This window comes from Budorcas taxicolor, chromosome 21 (genome assembly GCF_023091745.1).
Source record: "Budorcas taxicolor isolate Tak-1 chromosome 21, Takin1.1, whole genome shotgun sequence".
NCBI lineage: Eukaryota > Metazoa > Chordata > Mammalia > Artiodactyla > Bovidae > Budorcas > Budorcas taxicolor.
In genome coordinates, this window is record NC_068930.1 from 25,060,727 (window position 1) to 25,085,133 (window position 24,407).

The 24,407-nt window shown below is 48.9% G+C and overlaps 1 protein-coding gene across 1 annotated transcript; it reads left to right on the plus strand.

The window, feature by feature from the left end:
* Positions 1-4,614: 4,614 nt before the first annotated feature.
* On the plus strand, positions 4,615-19,700 carry ZSCAN2 (zinc finger and SCAN domain containing 2). The gene is made up of 3 exons (XM_052659847.1): positions 4,615-4,709; positions 6,364-6,879; positions 17,047-19,700. Exons 2-3 carry the CDS (start codon positions 6,474-6,476, stop codon positions 18,486-18,488), a joined length of 1,848 nt encoding a protein of 615 aa, XP_052515807.1. The 5' UTR covers positions 4,615-4,709; positions 6,364-6,473; the 3' UTR covers positions 18,489-19,700.
* The last annotated feature ends 4,707 nt before the right edge of the window (positions 19,701-24,407 follow it).

Genomic DNA, 24,407 nt, shown 5'->3' on the forward strand with positions numbered 1-24,407 from the left:
GTGTCTTCCCAGAAATGTCCTTGAATAGAGCAGTTCAGCACAGGGCATGGGAACTGGCCAGAGGCTGTAAATCCATTTTTCTCCTTGGCATGAAGGGGCTAGAGAAGCCCAGGCCGGCACAGAACAGCTGAAAGAGAAAAGCCAACATTCCCGGAGAGGCAACTCAAGGTCCAGAGCAAAGGGCCTCCTTCTGCCACACTAAATGCAAACCATTCATTTAAAAACAAAACAAAACAAAACAAAAAACAGGAAAATATACTGGTCTTGGAGGATTAAAAAAAAAATTTCACTATAAAAAAATTTGTTTAAATCCTGCTCTAGCTGTTTTTACATGAGTAAGTGTCAAGTGATACTTAATTTCACAACTTTTCAGTGACACTTCCTTGAACTGGATTTAACCCTTCTGTCTATAAAATAAATGTTTCCCTGATTCCATTTGCTAGTTTCTCTTCCTGTCTGGGCGTTCCGACATCGATCCCCTCTTTCGGCCTTTCCTTCTCTATAGGCCAATCTTGCAGCATCCTACAACACTGTCCCTTTAAATTATCTTTTCCTGGGACTTCCTTGGTGGTCCAGGAGAGAGGACTTCACCTTCCAATGCAGGGAATATGGGTTCGATCTGTGGTCAGGGACCTTAGAGCCCTCATGCCTTGAGGCCAAAAAAACTTAAAACAGAAGCAATACTGTAACAAATTCAATAAAGATTCTAAAAATGGTTCACATCAAAAAATGTTTAAATTATCTTTTCCTAGGCACACTTGGCAGGATTCTGTGGCATAGCTAGCAGAAATGTGACACGCCTTCTGCATGACCAGAGCAGTCTCCCTTCTTACTCTGTTATCAAGGAAGTAGGTTGGAGTAAGTAATGCTGGGAGTCTTGAGTAGGAGGAGTTGCTTCCTGGACCCTCAAGGCCCACAGGCCCCTCTGCCTCAATGCCTGGAGCTCACCTGCTCAGGTGTCACTGGCTCTGATTGTCACTAAGTGTTATAGAAAGCAGGATCTGCCCACCCCATCTCTATCACGTCCATCCACTTGAGATGAGCTGGGAGCTCTCCCTAGGCCTTAGGCTGAGCATTGCTCGGGGTGAGTTTCCTTCTTGCTCAACATCTAAAGACAAGTGGTGACATGTAGTTTCTTCCTGTCCTAGCGGCCTTCAATCTCCAGACTGGATAACTCACCTTTGTGGGGTGTATTAGTAAGGAAATCTAGAGCCAATCACCTCTCCTCTGGTGGATATCTGGAGTGGCCATGTGATTTATTTATTATTATTATTTTTTAATTTGGCTGTGCCAGGTCTTAGTTGTGGCATTCAGGATCTTTAATTGTGGCATGCGAACTCTTAGTTGCAGCTTGTGAGATATCTAGTTCCCTAACCAGGGATTGAACCTGGGCCCCCTGCACTAGGAGAGGAGAATTTTAGCCACTGGACCATGAGGGAAGTCCCAGCCACGTGCTTCAGACTCAAACAACCAAATACTCTTTTCCTGGTCTTGGAACCTCGAGAGGAAGGCAGGTAAACAGATATGGCTAGAGTATCACCAGAGCTCGTGGAGTGGGCAGCCTGGGTTGTTTTGGCTAAGAGATTGTTGCTGTGGTTTGGGGGACTTGACTCCCTTTTCTTGGTTCCTGACTATTTTCAAGCCTGATACTTCAGTTCCCATTTACTCTGTAAGTTCCCTTATATTCTTTCAATAAGTCCCTTTTAAGTTAGCCAAGAGTCATCCTTTGAAGCTTCTAACCAAGAGCACTCACTAGTAGAACTGAGCCTCTGGCATCCCTGTGGTTTGGAGGATGGAGAAAAGGAATCACTGGGAGAAGCAACCCTGCTCACTGTACTGGACTTGTTCTGGGCTTTCTCACTGTCCGGGCTGGTCTTAGGGCACTAGCGTGGGTACCAGGACCATTACACCCCAAATTGGACTTAAATGTGACTTGCTCTCCATCTAAATGTGGGGTAAGTTCACACTGGCCAGGACCAACTTCTCAAAGAATCAGGCATGGCACAGAGATGGTCCTAGATTCTCCTGTGACAAGACAGTGCCAGTTTCTTGACCTCATGGGTTGTCTTGGGAGAGAAGCAGAGGGAAATGAACCCTTAGACTACTGGGAAGTTTCAGCTGTATCCCACCTCCCCAAACCCTTGCCTCAACCAAACAAATATCTTCCCTTTGTTGTAAATTTCCACTCCTCGTGGAGATGAAAAAGTGGAGATACAAGCTTTGTTAATACAGTATCAAGTCCAGAATTATCATCTTCAGTCATTTTGGAGATCTTGCTGTTTAAGAATTCTGACCACTGTAGAGGTGGTGACTGGGAATTATGCCTGCAGGCACTTAGGGCAGATTTCTCAGGCCAGCCTGGAGTGATGCTGTTTGTATGTGGTCACTTTGGACTAATAACTTAAGATGCTACTGTACCAGGGACAGAGCATTCAATAACTGAACCTCTCTTTGCATCTTTATACTTAAAGAGGTTAATTAGTGAAAAATGAATGAAATTCAAATAATCTTTGGAGTGGTGCAGACAGCTTTCCAAGAGTGACATAAAACTCAGAAGCTATAAAAAGACAAGACTGACAAACTTGACAGCATAAACATGTCAAATTTCTAAATAAAAAACAAAACAGCAACAATCGAACCACGTAATGAGAAAAACAGCAGAGACTTCTGTGACAAAGGAATCATTTTCTTAATAAGCTAAGAGCTTTTTCCATCCAGGGATCAGAGTCTCTTATCTCTCCTGCATTGAAAGGCGGCTTCTTTAACACTAGATCCACTTGGGAAGCCCAAAGAGCTTTTACAAGTAAATTCAACTTTAAAAATGGGAAGAAGATATGAAAAATCAGTTCACAGAAAATGAGATTAAAATTACCAATAATCAAGAAACATTTCTCAAACATTCATGAAATGAAAATTAAATTTTCATGAAAATGAAATTTAAATAAAAAAACAAATGTAGCCATTTGATTATGCATACTCCCAATAATTGCCTTGTACAAAAATATACCATTGTTCTATCACAGACCATTAATTATTGACCAGACATATTAATACCACTTTTGTTACCCAAACGTTATTGATCAGAGACAGTTCAATATTCACTAACATAACAAATCAGTGTTAGTTTCTGCAAAAATCACCTAGTCAATAATGTTAGGAGTGTCTTTCTCTCCGGCCTTGTATTTCCCCCTTGAATTTCCAGGCAGTATCCACCTGCTGTCATATACTGATATGACAGGCATTTCTTTAAAAGCACTGTGAAATGAAACATTTCTTGCCATATCGGTGGGCAAGAAGTGTCATAGCTATCTGCGATTTTCTCTCTCCAGATGTGAATTTCTGAGCTATGCCAATAAGCAGCACCACTCCCTACGTGAGGAACTTAAGGAAGTCACAGTCATCAGTGACTGTGCTGTGCTTAGTTGCTCTGTCGTGTCCAACTCTTGACCCCATGGACAGCAGCCAGCCCTCCAATGTCAACTGGTGAGCCCTAAGGGAAAACGCAGGATGCTGGCCCCAGATAGCTGAGATGCATATGAAAAAAATGACTTCAATAATCCCAAACTCTTGCACCTTCCCATACATAGAAGAGCACTAAATTCCTTAACTTAATATCTGGTTTTTCTTACTGAACAATAATCTTTATTGTGCAAACTACCTGCTAACTTCCTTACGAACTTGTATATAGCCTGACTCCCTCTCCCGCCTCCTGGGAGCTATTTCTTAGGGCTGAGATATTGTCTCCCGGGCTTGGAGTCCTGAACATTCCCAACTGAACAAAACATTCTCTACTTTCACGTTGCGGCTAATTTTTTAGTGGACAGTGCCAGCCACTGAAACCCCACAAGAGAGGCCAATCTGTCACTCTCAGCCCCCCAGTGCCGAGATTGATAATAAGTAAGGCTGGGATAACTATTAATAACAAGGAGACATGGAGCAGGTGTGCTGGGGGCGGTGACTCCGCCTAGGGCGGTATGATGAGGCAGGTTCCATACAGGAGGAAACGGAGGAAAGAATGGGAGGTCCGCGGCAGAAGAGGCGGGACAAAGCTCTCCTCCTGACCCAGGAACACCACGTGCGTAAACAAAAGGGTGTCCAGAAGCCAGGTGCGAGCCGGGGGGCCGGCTGTGGGAGGGGCGCCGGGCTGGGCCGGAAGGGACTTCTCTGTGCAGATTCTTTTCCTATTCAGGGGCCGCTTTCGGCTGTCGAAGGGCCTAACAAAATTATCTGCCACACAGTTTACAGCTGAAAGGGAGCTTCCATCCAACTTTCCCTTTTTATAGACCACTATTTGGAGGACATAAAGAAGTGGAGTGATCTGTCCCAGGTCACAGGTCTGGGGCCCTGACTGCCAGTCGGTGGATTTTCCCGCCTCGGTTCCATGCACCCTGCGCAGGTTATCAAATCCCCAAACTCTGCTCCCTGGCCCGAGGTCGCAGTCGGCTCGTGAGGACTACATCTCCCACAATGCCTTCGGCCCAGCCTCCCTCCCGCCGCCAGGCTGGGTCCGTATTCGCCAATGGGAAAGCAGAGTTTCCAGGGACCGTTCTCGGTGGCCAATGAGCGCGGCGGGGGGGCGGGCCTCTCCCGTCCATTGTTCTCGGTGCCCCTCGGGCTTGAGCCGCTGCGACTCCGGAGCGGCCGGACCGTGCCCGGTGGCGCTTTAGCGCGTGGAGCGACTGAGGAAGCGGCATCCGGTCTCTGGAGAGGTGAGCCCGGAGACAGAGAGCCGGGGCCGCGCTGGCCGGGGGAGCAGCCCGAGGCCAGGGGATAACGGGCCTGGAGCCAGGGCGGGCAGCCCTGCTGGGGGAGGGGCGTCGGGGGCCGTGTTCGTGTCCTGCGGGCTCCGGGCTGTCCGAGCTTAGACGCCCGGTCGGGCTCAGGGAGCCGAGCTGAACTCTTCTCTCTAGCGGCGAGCTCCTTGTACATCCTGCCAGGGGCACAGGCTTTAGACTGAAAGGCACAGTGGACGACATCCCGCGCAAGCTCATTTTAAAAATGGGGAAACTGAGCTGCTGAGGGGGCGTGTCTGGCCCCAAGTGGGACAACGCTTAAATTGTCTGGGAACGGTTCTCCTGCCCGCCCCCCCCAAGTTAAGAATTGTGATATAACTGTTTCTTCTAGCCATTTGGTGAATACAGTTTGAGAGCTTTAGTGTTTCCACTGGCTTTTCTTTTTTCTTCTTTTTAAAAAGTTTTCCCGGGAGTGTTTCTGAGTCTTTATGCTGTAGTGATGATTTTAAAAAATACTTCATTGTCTTTTAGTCTTTGTTTTAAATAACTGCTCTCAACATTTTGTAGAATTTCTATCCAGGTTTTTTTTTTTTTTTCCTTGTGTATGTGTTCATTTTAAAAAGGAAATGGGGTCATACCGTGTCTGGTTTTTTTATCTTGCTGGTTTTGTTTTTATTCATTAGTTTTCATATTATGAGGATTATCTTAAATCATTAGTGATTAATAATTATTGTCAGCATAATTTTTTAATATTTAAAAATACATACATCAGAGCACACAATCTTAAATTTCATATGTATGCTCTTATGCAACCATTGCCAAATCAAGACATAAAACATTTCCAGCTCCTTTGGGCCCCTTCTCAGTAACATCCCCCTACCCCCACTCCACCCCCACCCCCCCAAACGTAGCCATTATTACATCATCAGTGTAGTTTTTAGTACATTTTACTGTATGGATGTGCCATAATTAACCATTCTCCTGCTGCTGGATTTTAAGGTGTCAATTTTTTTTGTAATTAGAAACGGTTGTGTGTCCTTGCAAATATTTAGTAAATTTAGCAAAGATGGTTATTTTAAAAAATAAATTCCTGAGGGGCCATGGCTGGATCTAAGAATATGAATATTTTAAAACATCATGTTTTAAAATATAATAAAGTAGTTGAGATATTTCCTTCCTTTCACTGAGGCTCACAGTGCCTTGACATCTGATCCTTTGTAAATTCTTAAGATGTTCCTTTCAGATTAGTAGGATGGGTGTTCTTATCTGTTTATTTAGTCTGTGAGGCTGTGTGACTGAGTTGTATGTTAGGTCAAGGTCACTGACTCTGCAGCAAACCTGAACTGACTTAGAGCAGGATAGCTCTGTCCTGGGTTCTTTCGAGGGCTTTGAATTTCTCATACTCATGCTTTGGTCTTTTGGGAAGAAAAACACTGTATTTTGTGCTTGTGATTCTTCTCTTGCCACAGAGATGCTTTCAGGAATAAGCCATTTTTCCTTTAAGAGGGACAGGAAACTTCTCCTGATTTGTGGATGTAAGAATCACTTGGTGGCCTGACCTGGGCTGTTGTGAGTTAAATTGTTTTAGGACCTTTTAGTTATTGATCCTAGTTCTCTCTCTCATTCTTAGCCAGACCACTTGTTGAAACTGGAGAAGGGTGCTGTCTTCTCAGGGAGCCTGCCTGGAGAAGACCGAAGGTCAAGATCAGAAGCCTGAGTGATTCCAACCCAAGGACGTGGATGATGGCCTCAGAGGGGCCGAGAGTAACCGCTCCGCGGAGCCCTGTAGTCCGCCTCCCTCGGGAGGAAGACAACCAGGAGGAGGAGGTGGCCACAGTGATCCTGGAGGATGACTCCTGGGTACAGGAAGCTGTGCTGCAGGAAGATGGCCCTGAGTCTGAGCCCTTTCCCCAGGGTGCTGGCAAGGGCAGCCCCCACGAGGACGTGGCTGGAGGGCCGCAGGGGGCACTCGGCCGCCTTAGAGAGCTCTGCCGGCGCTGGCTGAGGCCAGAGATGCACACCAAGGAGCAAATGCTGACCGTGCTGCCCCGAGAAATTCAGGCCTGGCTGCAGGAGCATCGGCCCGAGAGTGGCGAGGAGGCGGTGGCCCTGATGGAGGACTTGACCCAGACCCTTCGGGACAGTGGTGAGAGGGAGAGCCTCATAGGGAGAGGGTGGAAGGGGTGTGGTGTTTGCAGAGGAGGAAAAGGCGGCACCCAGGAACTGAGTCCCCGTCAGCCCATCCCTCCAGTCTGTGTGCAGGTGATTGGCACGCTGTCACCCCAAATGCCCTGGTTGTATGCAGTGACAGTTCCAGAATTTCAGCATAAGAAATCACTCTTTTAAGTAATAAGAGTAGTTTTTAGGGCTTAGAGAACTATTTTTTTTTCCTACTTGGCTGTGCTGGGTCCCTGTTGCTGCTCAGGCTTGTCTGTAGTTGCAGCGAGCGGGGGCGTTTCTCTGGTTGTGGTGCACCGGCTTCTCATTGCGGTGGCGTCTCTTGTTGTAGAGCCTGGGCTCTAGGGCACAAGAGCTTTGGTAGCTGCGGCACATGGGCTTAGTTGTTCTGTAGCGTGCAGAATGTTCCCGATCAGGGATCAAACCCATATCCCCTGCATTGGCAGGTGGATTCTTTGCCACTGAGCCACCGGGGAAGCACAGGACTACCGTTGGAGCTACAGTTAGATAGCGCAGTTGTTGTTTGTGTTGTAGTTGGGATGGTTGGGAAGCTGATGGAGGTAAGGAGGAAAGGGACTGAAGACCCCATAAACCAGCTCTTGGCACTTTCACCCTGTTGTGCAGTACACGTCCAGATATTTTCAGTTCTAGCAATTAGATAAATCAAATCCTGTTTTTTTTAAGTGATTATTTTTTGTGAAATCATGATAAATGACGAGCAAGCCAGCTAGTAACTAGGGACTTAGTCTCTGGTATAAAGTCATCTTGGGCTCTTAAAAGAGTAATTCCAAACTGGAGCTCTTTGCAGCTTAATATATTTGTCTTTGGTTTTATTATTGCACTGTGCGACCCACGCATGTCCGTCTTCAGCTGTAATCTGGGCTGCCTTGATTACCAAATGTGTACTGCAGATCTGCCTGTGCCCCTGGGCTTCCCGGGTGCTCAGTGGTAAAAAATCTGCCTGCCAGTGCAGGAGACATGATCCCTGGGTCGGGAAGATCTCCTGAAGAAGGAAGTGGCAACCCACTCCAGTATTCTTGCCTAGGAAATCCCATGGGCAGAAGAGCCCGGTGGGCTACAGTCCTTGGTGTCACAAGAGTCAGACATGACTTAGCAACTGAACAACAACTGCCACCTGTAACCCAAGGACTGTTTCAGGACCCGAGGGAAACGGCGGCTACCTTTGTGCTGATGAGAACTGCAGGGGTTCAGGGAAAAGGGTTGGAGGGGAGAGGAGAGGTAAGGTCAGTGAAGGCTTTGTGAATGACGTGACCCCTGAGCAGGGGTTGAGCTGGTGGGGGGTTTGGAAAGGTGAGGGGGAGGGAGGGTGTGGCATTCCAGGAGCTCTGCTAAACAGAGGCCTGGAAGAGTGGACCCGTGAGATCATTCGGGTGACCATTCCGGTGACTGACTAAGGAAGACTGGTGGATTGGAGTGGAAAGTGTGTTTTTAGAAAGTGGTGGGAAGTAGGGTTTGGGGGAAGGGTGGGTGAGGCTTTGGCCTCAGCAGGTTTTAACCAGGGCCCCAGGGGCAGGGGAGGAAGCTGAGCTCAATGGCAGGGTTCAGGTTTTATGCTAGAGGTGAGAGAGCAGCTGGGAAGGCGCCTGGACGCTAGGTGTGCAGTGATGGGGTGGGGACAGCAAGGGAAGGGGGAGGAGATGGGCCATATGAGAAAGAACTCATGGTAACACCAGCCAGCACTGATGGATCCTCTTTGTGGGCCAAGCAGTGTGCCTAGCATCTTATATGCAAAACTCACATAGATTTCACCACCTTGAGAGATCAGCAGGATTATCATCACCGGGAAAGATAAGTGACTCCATTAAGATCATGCCCCCAGTATAAGGCTGAACAAGAATGCCAGCTCAGGGGTCTGAGGACATGGCTCATGTTCTTAATCATTTCATCACAAATGAGATGCAAAGTCCTAGTTCTTGGTAGGGTATTGGAAAGAGGGGCTACAGATGAGGACTGTAGGTGACTCATCTGTAGAGTCACTAAGTGACTAGGGACTTCCCTGGTAGTCCATTGTTTGAGTCTCTTTGCTTTAAATGCAGGGGCCACAGGTTCAGTCCTTGGTCAGGGAACTAGATCTTACATGCCCTGAGTGAGTGATAGTCGCTCAGTGGTGTCTGACTCTTTGCGACCCCATGGACTGGAGCCCACCAGGCTCCTCTGTCCATAGAATTCTCCAGGCAAGAATACTGGAGTGAGTTGCCATTTCCTTCTCCTACATGCTGTGAGACATGAGCCAGAAAAACTTTTTTTAAGACAAAGGTGACTAATTCAGTAGCATCTAGTCTAGAGGATTCAGAAGACTGGGCAGGGAAGATGGTTTAGGGGCAGAGTTGTAACAATGCCCAGAGACTTGGGAGGTGTGAATAAAGCTGTACTTTGGAGAAGAGGATGGTCATGGAGGTTCCACTGTGAGCCTAGGCCTGCACTGAGACCTTACACCTCCATCTCACTAATAATCCCGTGAAGTGTGTGGGATCATCATTTAACAGATGAGGGGACATGGACATTCAGCAAAGTCAAGCTCTTCTTTGAGAAGAAGATTCAAACCAGGATTCAAACTCCAGTCTGTTTGCTTCCGCATGTGTTTGGGGGGATCTCAGGGTTTTTTTTAAATATTTATTTTTATTTATTCATTTATTTGGGTGCACTGGCTCTTAGATGTGGCTTGCAGACTCTTACTTGGGGCGAACAAGATCTAGTTCCATGACCAGGGACAGAACCTGGGCCCCCTTCATTGGGAAGCCATGGAGTCTTAGCCAGTGGACCACCAGGGAAGTCCCTACCCCAGGTTTTATTTGAAGCAAAGTCCCAGATGGTCTTTGACCCTGAAAAATAACTTTTAATTTTACTCTTCCTGTTTAAAAAAAGCAAAAGCCTCTCATCCTTTTTAAAAACCTTGTTTACTTTTCTGACGGATGTAACAAGTCTGTGATGAATGTCAGGCTCTTGAGTCAGACGCTAACGAGAGGCCAGAGGGCTGAGGAGAAGCCCCTGGGCTGTTGTGCAGTTGGAGTCACAGAGCAGGGGGTCACGTCTCACCAGGCATCTCTGACGCAATGACTGGCCCCCACGGTGACCGCCTTCCCCACCTGGCTTGTTGGAGGGGCTTTGTTTCATCTTTCACGGGACGTCCCAGATGGAGAATGTCCAGACTGAGCAGCTTGTCAGTGCTCTGATTTCTGCCTTTGAGGTCATTTTCATTGGTTTTCATTTCTTCAACATGTGTTCCTGACCTGCCTGGTGATTGCTCAGAGGAACCTCTGCAGTGATCTCCATCCCTTGTCAAGCACGTCCTCAGGATAAGACCACTTGACCTCTAGTCTGTTTGTCCAGCCTGGGACCTTTGGTCACATGTTTTACCCAGCATGTTTTTAAGACCTGGTTAGACCATGTTGTTTAATATTTGACTAGCAGGCACCTCTGGGTGTTCCCAGATCAAGTATCTTGTCGTTTCAGTTGAGACTGGACCTGTGTTAATAGTTTTGAAATTTATTTCCCACAGTTCTGGAGGCTCTTAAGTTCAAGATCCAAGTGCCATCAGATCTGGTGAGAACCTGCCACCTGGCTCACAAACGGATGTTTTCTTTCTTTTAACTAATTCATTAACTTGGCTGCACTGGGTCTTAGTTGCAGCGCACGGGATCTTCCTTGCGGTGCACAGACTTCCTAGTTGTGGCACGTGGGCTCCAGAGCACTTGGCTCAGTAGTTATGGCTCTCCAGCTTAATTGCCCCCCTGCATGTGGGATCCTGGGTCCCCAACCAGGGCTTGAATCCGAGTCCCCCGTGTTGCAAGGCAGATTCTTAATTACTGGGCCACCAGGGAAGTCCCTTATATTAGTAGTTTAAGAGGTGAAGCTTATCTCGCTTTGCGTTTCCCAAGGACATTTTTGATCCCTGTGCACGCATGTTCAGTTGCTCTGTTGTGTCCGACTCTGCGGCCCCCTGGACTGTAGCCCTCCAGACACCTCTGTCCATGGAATTCTCCAGGCAAGACTACTGGGGTGGGTTGCCGTGAACTCCATTCCCAGCCTTCATTCAGGCTCTCGCTATTTCACCAGACTGGCAGGGGCCCCCAGAGGGAACGTGCCTTCAGCCTCTGCCGCCTGCGTGGCAGCTGCTGCAGTCCTGCCTGAGCAGTGGGGCCCTTCTGCTTCCACACCCTCTCTAGTCCCCCGGGGTCTCCAGATCAAGCACGACCTCTTTGTTCTGCTCGCACTCGTGGCCCTGTGTGGCCTGGCCCAGGTGGCCCCTGGCTGGTCCTCCCCTGATCCCCTCACTGCATTCAGATCATGCTGTTCCTTGAACATAGCCTGTGCTTGTAGCTTTCACCTGTGCTGCTGAGTCGTGACTTGGAATGGCCTTGTTCCATCCCTGTGTGATGGTCATCCTCTGAGTACACACCTCTGGACACCTACCTGCTCCATAAAGCCGTGCTTACTTCCGGCCTCTCTTTCCCGTCCCTAGATCCGCCACCTAAGAGCCTCTCTGTCACCTCTGCTTGAAGTCATCGCCCCTGGAACATTCAGATTCTCCTCTTTTGGCTTTGTATCATGTATTGTTTTAAGATTTTTTTTTTCTTTGATGTGGACCATTTTTAAAGTCTTTATGGAACTTGTTACAATATTATTTCTGTTTTATGTTTTGAATTTTTGGCTGCAGGGCAGGTGGGATCTTAGTTCCTTGACCGGGGATGGAACCCACACCCCCTGCATTGGAGGGTGAAGTCTTAACCACTGAACCGTCAGAGAAGTCTCCTGTTTTCTGTTTGTATCGGTCCTCATCTTATTTTTTCTAGGCGCTTATAAAATCCCCAAAGTCGAGGAACCTGTCTTTTCCATTTAAAAAAAAACCAGTATGCAGTACAGTGCCCTACACATAGTGGAGACTCATTATTGTCGGAGTGAGAAAAATGGATCTTTCCTGTGTGGAGAAACAACTGCTGGGTCAATGAAGGAGGCAGATGGGTAGCTTCATCATTCCGGGCTTATCTGCCTTTCTCTTGAGAAAGCCAAGCTAAACTGTGTTTTAAAACATAATGGGGGTCAAGCCCAAAGTTAGCAGAACACTCCAAAATCTCGAAAGGGAGACTGGGTAAGACTGGGAGAATTCTCAGGCTGGGAGGCAAGTCAGGCCAGGCAGCTTAGTACAGCGAGAGAGGACCTATGCCTTTTTTTTTTTTTAGGTGTTTATTTGACTGTACCCAGTTTTGGTTGCAGCACACTGGATCTTTAGTTGCATGAAAACTCTTGAGTTGTGGCATGTGGGATCTAGTACCCTGACCAGGGATCGAACCCGGGCCCCCTGCATTGGGAGTTTCCCTGGTGGCCACTGGGAAGCCCTGAGAGCACCTGCTCTTAGGTTTTCACTCTTGGAAGCTCTGTATTAATTCTTTGTTTATATTTAGCAAACTCAATGGGTATTATCATCTTTTATGCTGTTGTTAAATACATTTTTATAGTTTTATTTATTTAGGGCTGTGCTGGGTCCCTGCTGCTGTGCAGGCTTCCTCTAGTTGCGGTTCGAGGGCCTCCTGTCGCAGTGGCTTCTCCTGTTGCAGAGCACGGGCTCGAGGCATGTGGGCTCAGTAGTTGTGGCTCCCAGGCTCTAGAGCATGCGCTCGGTAGTTGCGGTACACGAGCTTAGTTGCCCCACAGCACGTGGAATTTTCCCCGGCCAGGGATTGAACCCATGTCCCCTGCATTGGTTGGTGGACTTTTTACCACTGATCCAGTGGGGAGCCCATACACTCTCTTGTCAATAGGAAGAGTAGAGAGCAGTGTAGGGTTATGAAGGTATATGTCTTCTTAAAGCCACAATTCTCAGGTTCAGAACAACATCACTTTTAATTCACTTAAATATTTGAAATGTATACCACACAGAACTCTTGAGATGTAACGTTATTACTAAACTATTTGGCAGTCATTCATTTAAACTGATAACAAAAATAAATAAAAATAAACTCAATCACAACTTAAAAAAAAACAAACAAACTGATAACAGCTCCTTGCTGTTTTTACCAGCACTTCGTCTTTCAAGCAGTCAGAGTTCAGGGGAAACAATGGTCCAAGCCACTTAGGTGCTATTGGGTTCCCACCAGGCTCGCCAAGGCAGCACCCTGATGGGGAGAATCCCACTGGGGCATCAGCAGTATGAGAATTAGAGACCCACTTCTGCATTTCAAACCAGTGGCTCTGACTGTGGTATTGAGATCCAGGGGTATGTCACAATCAGGCGGGAGGGACCTTACAAGAATTGTGAGCCTAACACACTGAAGCACTGATGTCTGTGACCAGTGATCTCATTGTTCACTTACAGCACATGCATGCTTATCCCCATATTGACAGCAAATTTCTCCACACTTACTCTATTCTGATACGCTTTCTAGTATGGGAGAGAAAGCAGAGGCGTCTGGCTGGGCAGGGGGACACACGTGGCCCTCTGAATTCCATGTGAGCCTAGAGCCTGGGTCAGGGTAAGAAAATGCAAGAACCATTGGTTTAGGATGTGTTGTAATTGTCTGCTAACCTATAAGGGTCCTTTGGCAATTCAGTAGTATTTGGACAGTGGTCCGACCCTTTTGAAAAAACTAGAAGTGGATCTCTGCTTCGTAACTTACATAGAAATAGAGCCCTGCTTCACAAGTTACACAGAAGTAAATTCAGGTGAGTTATAGATCTATACTGTAAACCATCTGAAGTCACCTATAGGAGAATATTTTTGGAATCTTGCAGTGGGGTAGGACTTCTTAATCTTAAAACAAGTCATCAAAGCTAGATTGTACTCGTGGAAACAAAAGTCCTTTATATTAAAAAGATACTGTGAAGAAAGTTCAAAGCCAGTGCAGAGACTGGGAGGAAATATTTGCCACAAAGCCTGCAGTGTAGCAGATAAGAGTCGAAATCTTGCTCTAAAAGAGCATCTCAGTTCAGTTCAGTTCAGACGCTCAGTTGTGTCCGACTCTTTGTGACCCCATGAATCGCAGCACACCAGGACTCCCTGTCCATCACCAACTCCTGGAGTTCACTCAAACTTGTGTCCATCGAGTTGGTGATGCCATTCAGCCATCTCATCCTCTGTCGTCCCCTTCTCCTCCTACCCCCAATCCCTCCCAGCATCAGAGTCTTTTCCAATGAGTCAACTCTTCACATGAGGTAGCCAAAGTACTGGAGTTTCAGCTTTAGCATCATTCCTTCCAAAGAAATCCCAGGGTTGATCTCCTTCAGAATGGACTGGTTGGATCTCCTTACATTCCAAGGGACTCTCAAGAGTCTTCTCCAACACTGCAGTTCAAAAGCATCAATTCTTCGGCACTCAGCCTTCTTCACAGTCCAACTCTCACAGCCATACGTGACTGCTGGAAAAACCATAGCCTTGACTAGATGGACCTTAGTCGGCAAAGTAATGTCTCTGCTTTTGAATATGCTATCTAGGTTGGTCATAACTTTTCTTCCAAGGAGTAAGCGTCTTTTAATTTCATGGCTGCAGTCACCATCTGCAGTGATTTTGGAGCCCCAAAAAATAAAGTCTGACACTGTTTCCACTGTTTCCCCCATCATTTCCCATGGAGTGATGGGACCAGATGCCATGATCTTCGTTTTCTGAACGTTGAGCTTTAAGCCAACTTTTTCACTCTCCTCTTTCACTTTCATCAAGAGGCTTTTTTAGTTCCTCTTCACTTTCTGCCATAAGGGTGGTGTCATCTGCATATGTGAGGTTATTGATATTTCTCCTGGCAGTCTTGATTCCAGCTTATGTTTCTTCCAGCCCAGCGTTTCTGATGATGTACTCTGCATAGAAGTTAAATAAGCAGGGTGACAATATACAGCCTTGACACACTCCTTTTCCTATTTGGAACCAGTCTGTTGTTCCGTGTCCAGTTCTAACTGTTGCTTCCTGGCCTGCATACAGATTTCTCAAGAGGCCGCTCAGGTAGTCTGGTATTCCCATCTCTTTCAGAATTTTCCACAGTTTATTGTGAGCCACACAGTCAAAGGCTTTGGCATAGTCAATAAAGCAGAAATAGATGTTTTTCTGGAACTCTCTTGCTTTTTCCATGATCCAGCAGATGTTGACAATTTGATCTCTGGTTCCTCTGCGTTTTCTAAAACCAGCTTGAACATCAGGAAGTTCACGGTTCACGTATTGCTGAAGCCTGGATTGGAGAATTTTGAGCCTTACTTTACTAGCGTGTGAGATGAGTGCAATTGTGCGGTAGTTTGAGCATTCTTTGGCATTGCCTTTCTTTGGAATTGGAATGAAAACTGACCTTTTCCAGTCCTGTGGCCACTGCTGAGTTTTCCAAATTTGCTGGCATATTGAGTGCAGCACTTTCACAGCGTCATCTTTCAGGATTTGAAATAGCTCAACTGGAATGCCATCACCTCCACTAGCTTTGTTCGTAGTGATGCTTTCTAAGGCCCACTTGACTTCACATTCCAGGATGTCTGGCTCTAGATGAGTGATCATACCGTCGTGATTATCTGGGTTGTGAAGATCTTTTTTCTACAGTTCTTCTGTGTATTCTTGCCACCTCTTCTTAATATCTTCTGCTTCTGCTAGGTCCCTACCATTTCTGTCCTTTATCGAGCCCATCTTTGCATGAAATGTCCCCTTGGTATCTCTAATTTTCTTAAAGAGATCTCTAGTCTTTCCCATTCTGTTCTTTTCCTCTATTTCTTTGCATTGATCGCTGAAGAAGGCTTTCTTATCTCTTCTTGCTATTCTTTGGAACTCTGCATTCACATGCTTTTATCTTTCCTTTTCTCCTTTGCTTTTAGCTTCTCTTCTTTTCACAGCTATTTTTAAGGCCTCCCCAGACAGCCATTTTTCTTTTTTGCATTTCTTTTCCATGGGAATGGTCTTGATCCCTGTCTCCTGTACAATGTCACGAACCTCATTCCATAGTTCATCAGGCACTCTATCTATCAGATCTAGGCCCTTAAATCTATTTCTCACTTCCACTGTATAATCATAAGGGATTTGATTTAGGTCATACCTGAATGGTCTAGCGGTTTTGCCTACTTTCTTCAATTGGAGTCTGAATTTGGTAATAAGGAGTTCATGATCTGAGCCACAGTCAGCTCCTGGTCTTGAGTATGGTTTCAGTGTGTTTGCCCTCTGATGCCCTCTTGCAACACCTACCATCTTACTTGGGTTTCTTTTACCTTGGGTGTGGAGTGTCTCTTCACGGCTGCTCCAGCAAAGCACAGCTGCTGCTCCTTACCTTGGATGAGGGGTATCTCCTCACCGCCACCCTTCCTGACCTTCAACGTGGGATGGCTCCTCTAGGCCCTCCTGTGCCAAGTCAACCCAGTGGAATAACAGGTAAAAGATATGACCTGGCAATTTAGAAATGAATAAAAACGAATTATATCCATAAGAAAAGATGTTCAGCTTTACAGATTACCAGGGAAATACCCATTAAATCGAAATGCTGTTCTGTAGCCTGTGAGACCATCAGAAATGGAATAGTGGGACTTCCCTGGTGGCCCAGTGGTTAGGACTTCTTCCAATGAGTGGAGTGCGGGTTTGATCCCTGGTCTGGGAACTGAAATATTCCACATGCCTTAAGGGCAAAAGGCCAAAATATACAACAGAAGCAATATTGTAACACATTCAATAAAGACTTAAAAAATAGTCCCATGTCAAAAGAAAAAAACAAAAAATTGAATCGTGTTTAGAATTCTCTGCCTTTTTGAGCACTGACTTCCTTTGAAACTGATTACAGAATTCTTCTAGTAAGTAGTGTGTTTTATTTGTGTGTTTATTTTTGGCTGTGTTGGGTCTTCATTGCTGCGCAGGCTTTTTGTCCAGTTGCCGCTCCTGGGGGCTGCTCTCTGGTTGTGGCGCGTGGGCTTCTCACTGCAGTGGCTTCTCTTGTTGCGGAGCTCAGGCTCCAGAGCTTGAGAGCTTCAGCAGTTGCAGCCCTCGGGGCTCTGGAGCACAGGCTCAATAGTTGTAGCGTCTTTCTGGATCCGGGATTGAACCCGTGTCTCCTGCATTGGCAGGGGATTTCTTCACCGCTGAGCCACCAGGGAAGCCCCTCCCCTTTGGTTTTCTTTTCTCATCATTACAGGAAATTAAGTACAAATTGCACATTTTTCCTCATTGTTTCAGATTTTGAGATCCAGAGTGAAAATGGGGAGAGCTCTAACCAGGACATATTCGAGGACGTCGAGTCCCACGAGATGTTCTCAGACGTGCAGGAAGGGGAAGGCATCCCTCAGTCCGACTGGGAAAGTGACGTGGAGAGAGACTGCAACCCCCAGGGGCCCCGGAGAAACACCCCCAGGAAGGACCGCGGGGTGGTGCCCGCCCCGGGCAGGGAAGCTGGCCAGCTCATCGGCCTCCAGGGCACCTACCTGGGCGAGAAGCCCTACGAGTGTCCCCAGTGTGGGAAAACCTTCAGCCGAAAGTCCCACCTCATCACCCACGAGCGGACCCACACGGGCGAGAAATACTACAAATGCGATGAGTGCGGCAAGAGCTTCAGCGACGGCTCCAACTTCAGCAGGCACCAGACCACGCACACCGGGGAGAAGCCCTACAAGTGCCGGGACTGCGGCAAAAGCTTCAGCCGCAGCGCCAACCTCATCACCCACCAGCGGATCCATACGGGCGAGAAGCCCTTCCGGTGCGCCGAGTGTGGCAAGAGCTTCAGCCGGAGCCCCAACCTCATCGCGCACCAGCGGACCCACACGGGCGAGAAGCCCTACTCGTGCCCCCAGTGTGGCAAGAGCTTCGGCAACCGGTCCAGCCTGAACACGCACCAGGGAATCCACACAGGCGAGAAGCCCTACGAGTGCAAGGAGTGCGGCGAGAGCTTCAGCTACAACTCCAACCTCATCAGGCACCAGCGGATCCACACGGGCGAGAAGCCCTACAAGTGTCCCGACTGCGGCCAGAGGTTCAGCCAGAGCTCGGCCCTCATCACCCACCGGAGGACCCACACGGGCGAGAAGCCCTACCAGTGCGGCGAGTGCGGCAAGAGCTTCAGCCGCAGCTCCAACCTGGCCACGCACCGCCGGACCCACCTGGTGGAGAAGCCCTACAAGTGTGGGGAGTGCGGCAAAAGCTTCAGCCAGAGCTCCAGCCTCATCGCCCACCAGGGCACGCACACGGGCGAGAAGCCCTACGAGTGCCGGACGTGCGGGGAGAGCTTCAGCTGGAGCTCCAACCTCCTGAAGCACCAGCGGATCCACACAGGCGAGAAGCCCTACAAGTGCGGGGAGTGCGGGAAGGGCTTCAGCCAGCGCTCCCAGCTGGTGGTGCACCAGCGGACCCACACGGGCGAGAAGCCCCACAAGTGCCTCATGTGCGGCAAGAGCTTCAGCCGGGGCTCCATCCTGGTCATGCATCAGAGGGCCCACCTGGGGGACAAGCCCTACCGCTGTCCCGAGTGCGGCAAGGGCTTCAGCTGGAATTCGGTGCTCATCATCCACCAGCGGACCCACACGGGTGAGAGGCCCTACAAGTGCCCCGAGTGCGGCAAGGGCTTCAGCAACAGTTCCAACTTCATCACGCATCAGCGAACTCACCTGAAGGAGAAGCTCTACTGAAAGGGCAGAGAGGGAAGGAGCATGAGGGACAGGGGGCCCGGGAGAGGGACCAGCCACCCTGCCCCCACGCAGGGATGTGTCTTTAGAGGAGCTGTTCCTTGTGAAGGCTTGTTGCCAGGATCTTAACCCCTGCTCACCCTCACTCCTGGGATGCCGTCACATTAGCAGTCAGAGTCAGACGCCAAGAACCGCGCATAGCAAGGGAAGCTCGGGAAGTTCGGTGGTTTTCCTGTGACACTTCTCGACTCTGTTGGCTCCGTCTCTCCTGAACCTCTGTGCCTCAGTTTCCCCTTTGATAGAACAGGGGGGATAGTTCTCCATGTGCTACGGAAGCCAGCGTGGCCCTCATTTCAGAGAGAGGCCCCAGACCTGGTCCTTCTGCTGCCACTGCTGGGCTGAGGTCCCTTCACCCGAGCTGCAAGCATCCCAGGCCCCCTGCCTTGGCAGAGCCGGCTCTTCCTGCCTCTGGGTCCTGGGTTTGGATTTCGGGTCAAGGCGGAGGGCTTCTCCTGTTCTGAGTCATCCGCCTGAAGGTAAAGTCCTTTGCTAGAAAGTATCAGGAACATGGAAACACGAGGAGGTCTAGCCAGGAACCTTTCCATTGATAGGTTGCCCAGGGCTCCCAGGGAAGGCATAACAGAGAAGTGATGTGTTTACTTTTGTCTCTGCTCACTGTCCTGGGGTAAGTCGGCTGTGGGGTTGAGGGGCACACTTACTCTTGCAGGGTTTCAGTTTTTGAGTGTGAGGTGTCATCAGAGCCCCCAGCTGCCTTCCCCTGGCGGATGGTATTTCTGTCTCCTTCAGGGTGGCCGTCCTGCACTCTGCAGGGTGGCCTTGCCTCTTTACCCACCAGATCCGTGGCCCTATAATCATCACCCTGTGCACTTGTCGTTTCTGTCTCATGTACGCAGATCTAGAATTCCATCTGGTAGCGTTTGTGTACAGAGAGCATTCTTTTTAAGGCGGTGTTGATTTTGAGGCCTCATCGTCTGTTGCCTGGAGAGATCTGGGCTTGAATCAAGAGAAGGTGTCTCCCTTAATCTTGAGATGCTCCCAGGGCTTTGTTCTCAGCCGTGAAACAGTCAAGACAGGATGATAGCAGGTGAAGGGGTTTGTTAGGAGGGAAGAGGATGGTAAAAACAGGTTTTTCTCTCCTACGCATGGGGTCTGCACTCAGAATGCACCTTGGTTTTTACAGGGTGGCTGCTCCAAATTGCCTAATAAAGTCAAGTCCCATTCTTTGCCCAAATCTTGTCTTTTCACATGTGTTAAAAACCCAAGCTTGAGTGTTAGAAAACCCACGTCTCAGTTCCCCACCCCACCCACCCGCTCACGTCCTGCCTCAGACCAGAACTGGTCCAAGACTTTTAGAGGGAAAAGGGTCACTTGCTTCAAAGAGCGCAGCTTTAAGGCAAACCTGGTGCCATGTGTTCGACCAGCGCACACAGCTCTCCACTTGCCCTTTGCCAGCGCTGCATCTGGCCTGTCAGCCGACGCCTGGAGCCCCAGCTTTGGTTCCTGAGCCAGGTGGCCATTCGGAATCGACTAAGTTAGACACAGGAAGCTTTAGGCAGCAGCAGCTGTTACACCAAACCACTAGGCTGTGAGATACCCATCGCTGGCTCTGTTCCTTCACTTACTGAGAAAACGTACCGAGGCCGTGTGTACCGTCGCCGTGCTGGGTGCTGGGGAGAGGCTGTGAACAAGCAGTTCTGCTGCGCATCGTCATGCCGCCTGACGGGGAAAGATTCCCGTCTGTCTGGGAAGAGACAAGATCTGCCCTGCCTGTAAGGGAGGGAGACCAGGAGGGTTTCCTCGGTGACGCCCTGGAATTTGGGTTGTAGAAGATGGTGGCTCTCTTCAAGTCTCACCTTGAGAAAACAATTGATACTAAGCTTTTTAAACATTTCTAAGTAAATTTCCTTCTTTATTCCTCCCTACCTGGTAGAGACACAAAATATCCTGGGAATAAAAAGCAAACAAGATTAGCTAGAATTGCAGAATCAATCAGGCAGGAACCAGGTTGGGAAAAGGACAGATGGTGGTTTTCTAGAAAGGTTGAGAGCCCCTGGCTTCCTGTCCTGCTTGCAGCTAGAGGGGGTCTGCAGAGGCAGAGAGGGGTCTGTGTGGCAGGTGTGTTGGATGGAAGGATACAGTTTGTTGCCCTAAAAAACATCGAGAAGCCCCCACATCCTGGGCAGATCTCCCTCTGCCAGACAAGTCTCTAACAGACCGTCTCCCCTTCAAGGTACATATATTTAGGGACCAAGTTTTTTGTTACCAGTTTGTTTCTAAGTTCATGAGGACAGCCATGGGATGATTAAAAACCTACAATAAATGGTTTATTTGCTTTGCCCTCAGCGTGGCCCCACAACGACCACCCTGTACCCTCTGGCCCATGCCAGCCCCCAGGCCTCTCCTCACCTCTGAGAACCTTGAGCCTGCCTGGTATGGCCTCCCTCAGTGTCCCGCCCCCAAACCAGCAAACTCCTCTGATCCTTGCCACTTCCACGCCTCAGGACTCAGCCTGGAGATGCACTTTTCGGTCGTCCACCTGCCGCTCGCCTCCACCTCCCTGCAGAGCTCAGGACCTTGCTCTTCTGCGGTTTTCTCCCTCGATTTCTAGTCTCTCCCTCTCTACTGGCTCCTTCTGCAACTTCCCTCTAGTGTTCCTAGAGCCTCAGACTCTCGAGTCCAGAATTCACTCCCCCACCTGCCTCCCTTGATCTCCTGTGACCAGCGTGCTGGTGACAGGTGAATTTCCTTTTCATGAGTAGCACCGCCATCCACTAGGTCTCACCCAACCTGGAAACCTGGGAGTCACCCAAGACTTCCTCCTTCCAATCCCTTAGAGTCATTCGGGAACCAGGCCCTCCAGAATTCTTAGCTATTTGGGAATACAAGCGCCCATGGAGTGTCGAGAGCAGGACTGACCCAGCTCTGGGCACACTTGTGCCACTAACCACACACCCTCACTCTTTATTAGAGATTTTACAACTTGAGGCAGGTCATCATGAGACTTCCTCTTGTTTTCCATGGACTTCTCCTTCCCTGTGAGTTGCATTTCTGGTTTGCAGTGACCCGTAAAGCTGCGAGTTGCAGCGTCTATGGCAAGGTTACTCTGCACAGGCAGCATGCTAATCAGCTCTACATGCAGGTCTGAGTCCTGACAACCACCCTGTGAGGTAGTCAGTTATCCCCAGTTTACAGATGAGGACCTGGAGACCCAGAGGAGAGGTTCAGTTTCTAACTTGCCCAGCTGCTGCTGCCGCTGCTGCTGCCGCTGCTGCTGCCGCTGCTGCTGCCGCTGCTAAGTTGCTTCAGTCTTGTCTGACTCTGTGCGACCCCATAGACGGCAGCCACCAGGCTCCCCCGTCCCTGGGATTCTCCAGGCAAGAACACTGGAGTGGGTTACCATTTCCTTCTCCAATGCATGAAGGTGAAAAGTGAAAGTGAAGTCGCTCAGTCGTGTCCAACTCTTGGCGACCCCATGGACTGTAGCCTACCAGGCTCCTCCATCCATGGGATTTTCCAGGCAAGAGTACTGGAGTGGGGTGCCATTGCCTTCTCCGAACTTGCCCAGCACCTGTCGCTTAACCACTCTACTCCTGAAGTCAAATAACCCCACTGCATTAAAAAAAAAAAAAAAAAAGTTTTTTTTGCCATGCCACATGGCAGGTGGGATCTTAGTTCCCCAACCAGGGATTGAACCAGAGCCCCTGCCTTGTAAGCACAGAGTCTTAACCACTGGACCACCAGAGAAGTCCCCCCACTGCATTATTAAAGCCAAAAGAAATCCCAAAGGAACAAATGGAAAGAACAAGGACACATTAACATCGGCATAGTGGCTACTCATTCCAGTCTTCTCCCCCCGCATCAAGATGATCCACTGCTGTAACCGACCCTTTCTTGCCCATCACTGGGGGTCACCCTCCTCAACCCTCTATCCCTGATGGGAGGTCTGTCTCATAACCAGAGAGTTGGGCAGGGGCCCCGTGTGCTGGGCTTGCCCCCTCCCACAGTCTCTCAAACACAGACCTGGAGGTTTTTTTTTTTTCAAATGTAGGGCCATTATAACCTCCCTGTTGCCTGACCTTGTGAAGCTATTTCAAATCTCTTGGTAGATATTAAAGTCTTTGCTTTCTCTCACCCTCTTGATAACACAGCACATGGCCATAGAGGAAGTGGAAGTAGGATTGCATGGATGATGCTCAGATTTTGAGATAGAAGATTTCAGAGCCTAGTGGGGAGTCAGGGAGCCACGGCCTTCGGGCAACTAAGCCCACAAGCCACAACTAGAGGCCCGCACACGCAGCTGCCGGGACGAGAAGCCTTGTGCAGCAACTAGAGAGTGCTGCACAATGCCGAGTGCTGCTACGAAGACCCAGCACAACCAAAATTCAATTAATTTTTAAGGTTATTAAAAAAAAAAAAGAACAGGTAAAAGCAGAGATGCTCTGATGACTGCATGGTGGGAACCAAAGCTCTCTCCTGGGCTGGGTCTTTGCCCCTCTTTGCTGGTCCCTGAGGCAGCTCCGTGGAACTTCTAGGCTGGGCTGGTTGGAAAGCGAGGTGTGTGCACCCTGAAAGCACTGGGCTGAGTTTTCCACATTAGCCCTCTTGGAACTCTTGTTCTTAAGATCCAAGAGGCTAGAAGAAATCTCCATGAGCCAGACTTGCAGCTGGATTTAGGACTCTACAGATAGAGCCCCTCTTGTCCTGTACCCCACCACAGGCTGCCCCTCCCGGGGGGGAAATCATATCTTCACCCACCTTCCATTGAATTTAAGACCCTTTATGTGTTAAAGGGAGTGAGACCTACTACACAAAATTTGTTGTCCAAACAAAATCAGATAAAATATGCTGAGAGGGACTTCCCTGGTGGCTCAGTGGTTAAGCCTCTATGCTTCCAGTGCAGAGGGCACCAGTTGGATCCCTGGTCAGGGAACTAAGATCCCACATGCCATGTGGAGCAGCCAGAAATAGCAAAGCTATAAAGTATAGTTTCCCCACCCTCTTCCCTGAGGGTGCACCTTCTTTCCTCCTGGGCTCTCCCAGCTGCTCTCTAGTACTTCCTTCCAGTCATTTACTTTGAAAGCTACTCCATTTAGCACTTAATCTTACTGCTTTGGAGTTCCTTGGGTTGTTCACCATTCCACTTTAGAAAATGCACCCTCTGCCAGTTTGCACTCAAGAGGAGGAAGTGTTTTTCTTGGCCCAAAGGATATGCTCTACAATGGACTGTTAAATGAATAAGCTCAATGACAGTCATCTTGAATCACCCAGGACTGTGCACTGGGGAAATGAGGACCATGGGGAGAGGGGGGCAAAGGGGAGGATAGTGGTGAAGCATTACTACAGTGGGCAGCCAGAAAAGCGCTTTGTTTAAATGGCAAAACATCTGAACTGGGGTCTCAGCGCCACCCTGAGAACTGGGTCCAAGCTGCCAGGGTTTATTCACCTGTATAATAGGATTAGATAGGGATAAACACCCGCTTTCAGCTCTAAGGGAAATGCTTTGCCAAGGTCCCTCTGTTTCAGTAACCCCCCCCCCAGGCGGAGTAAGACGAGAAGCCGCCACCTCCCCAAATTCCCACGGGGGTGGGAGAAACGACGCAGGACCGCAACCTTCCAATTTGCGTGGACTACAGCTGTGGCTCAGCAACCCCGAATCTCCGTGTAGGAAAGTCCCACCCCTCATCGATGATTCGCATCGATAAACGGCGCCCAAGCCACTCCGAAAGATTATTGGTTAATGCTGCTGTCAGTCGGCAGACGCTGGCGGAGGCCTATGGGAAATGTAGTTCAGCCAGCCCGACTCCTTCGGAAGCTTGCATTTCCGCTTCCGGCGTTTAGTCGCTGTCCGAAATGTGGTATCTTGCGGTCCTTTCTCGGGGTGGGAGTGTCGTGTAGGGACTG

What these genes read in the sequence shown, in the direction of transcription:
- ZSCAN2 (XM_052659847.1), top strand. Translation starts at nt 6,474, where the DNA reads ATGATGGCCTCAGAGGGGCCGAGAGTAACCGCTCCGCGGAGCCCTGTA. An exon ending in CCAGACCCTTCGGGACAGTG is followed by an intron (nt 6,880 to 17,046) that starts GTGAGAGGGAGA and finishes TCATTGTTTCAG; the next exon opens with ATTTTGAGATCCAGAGTGAA.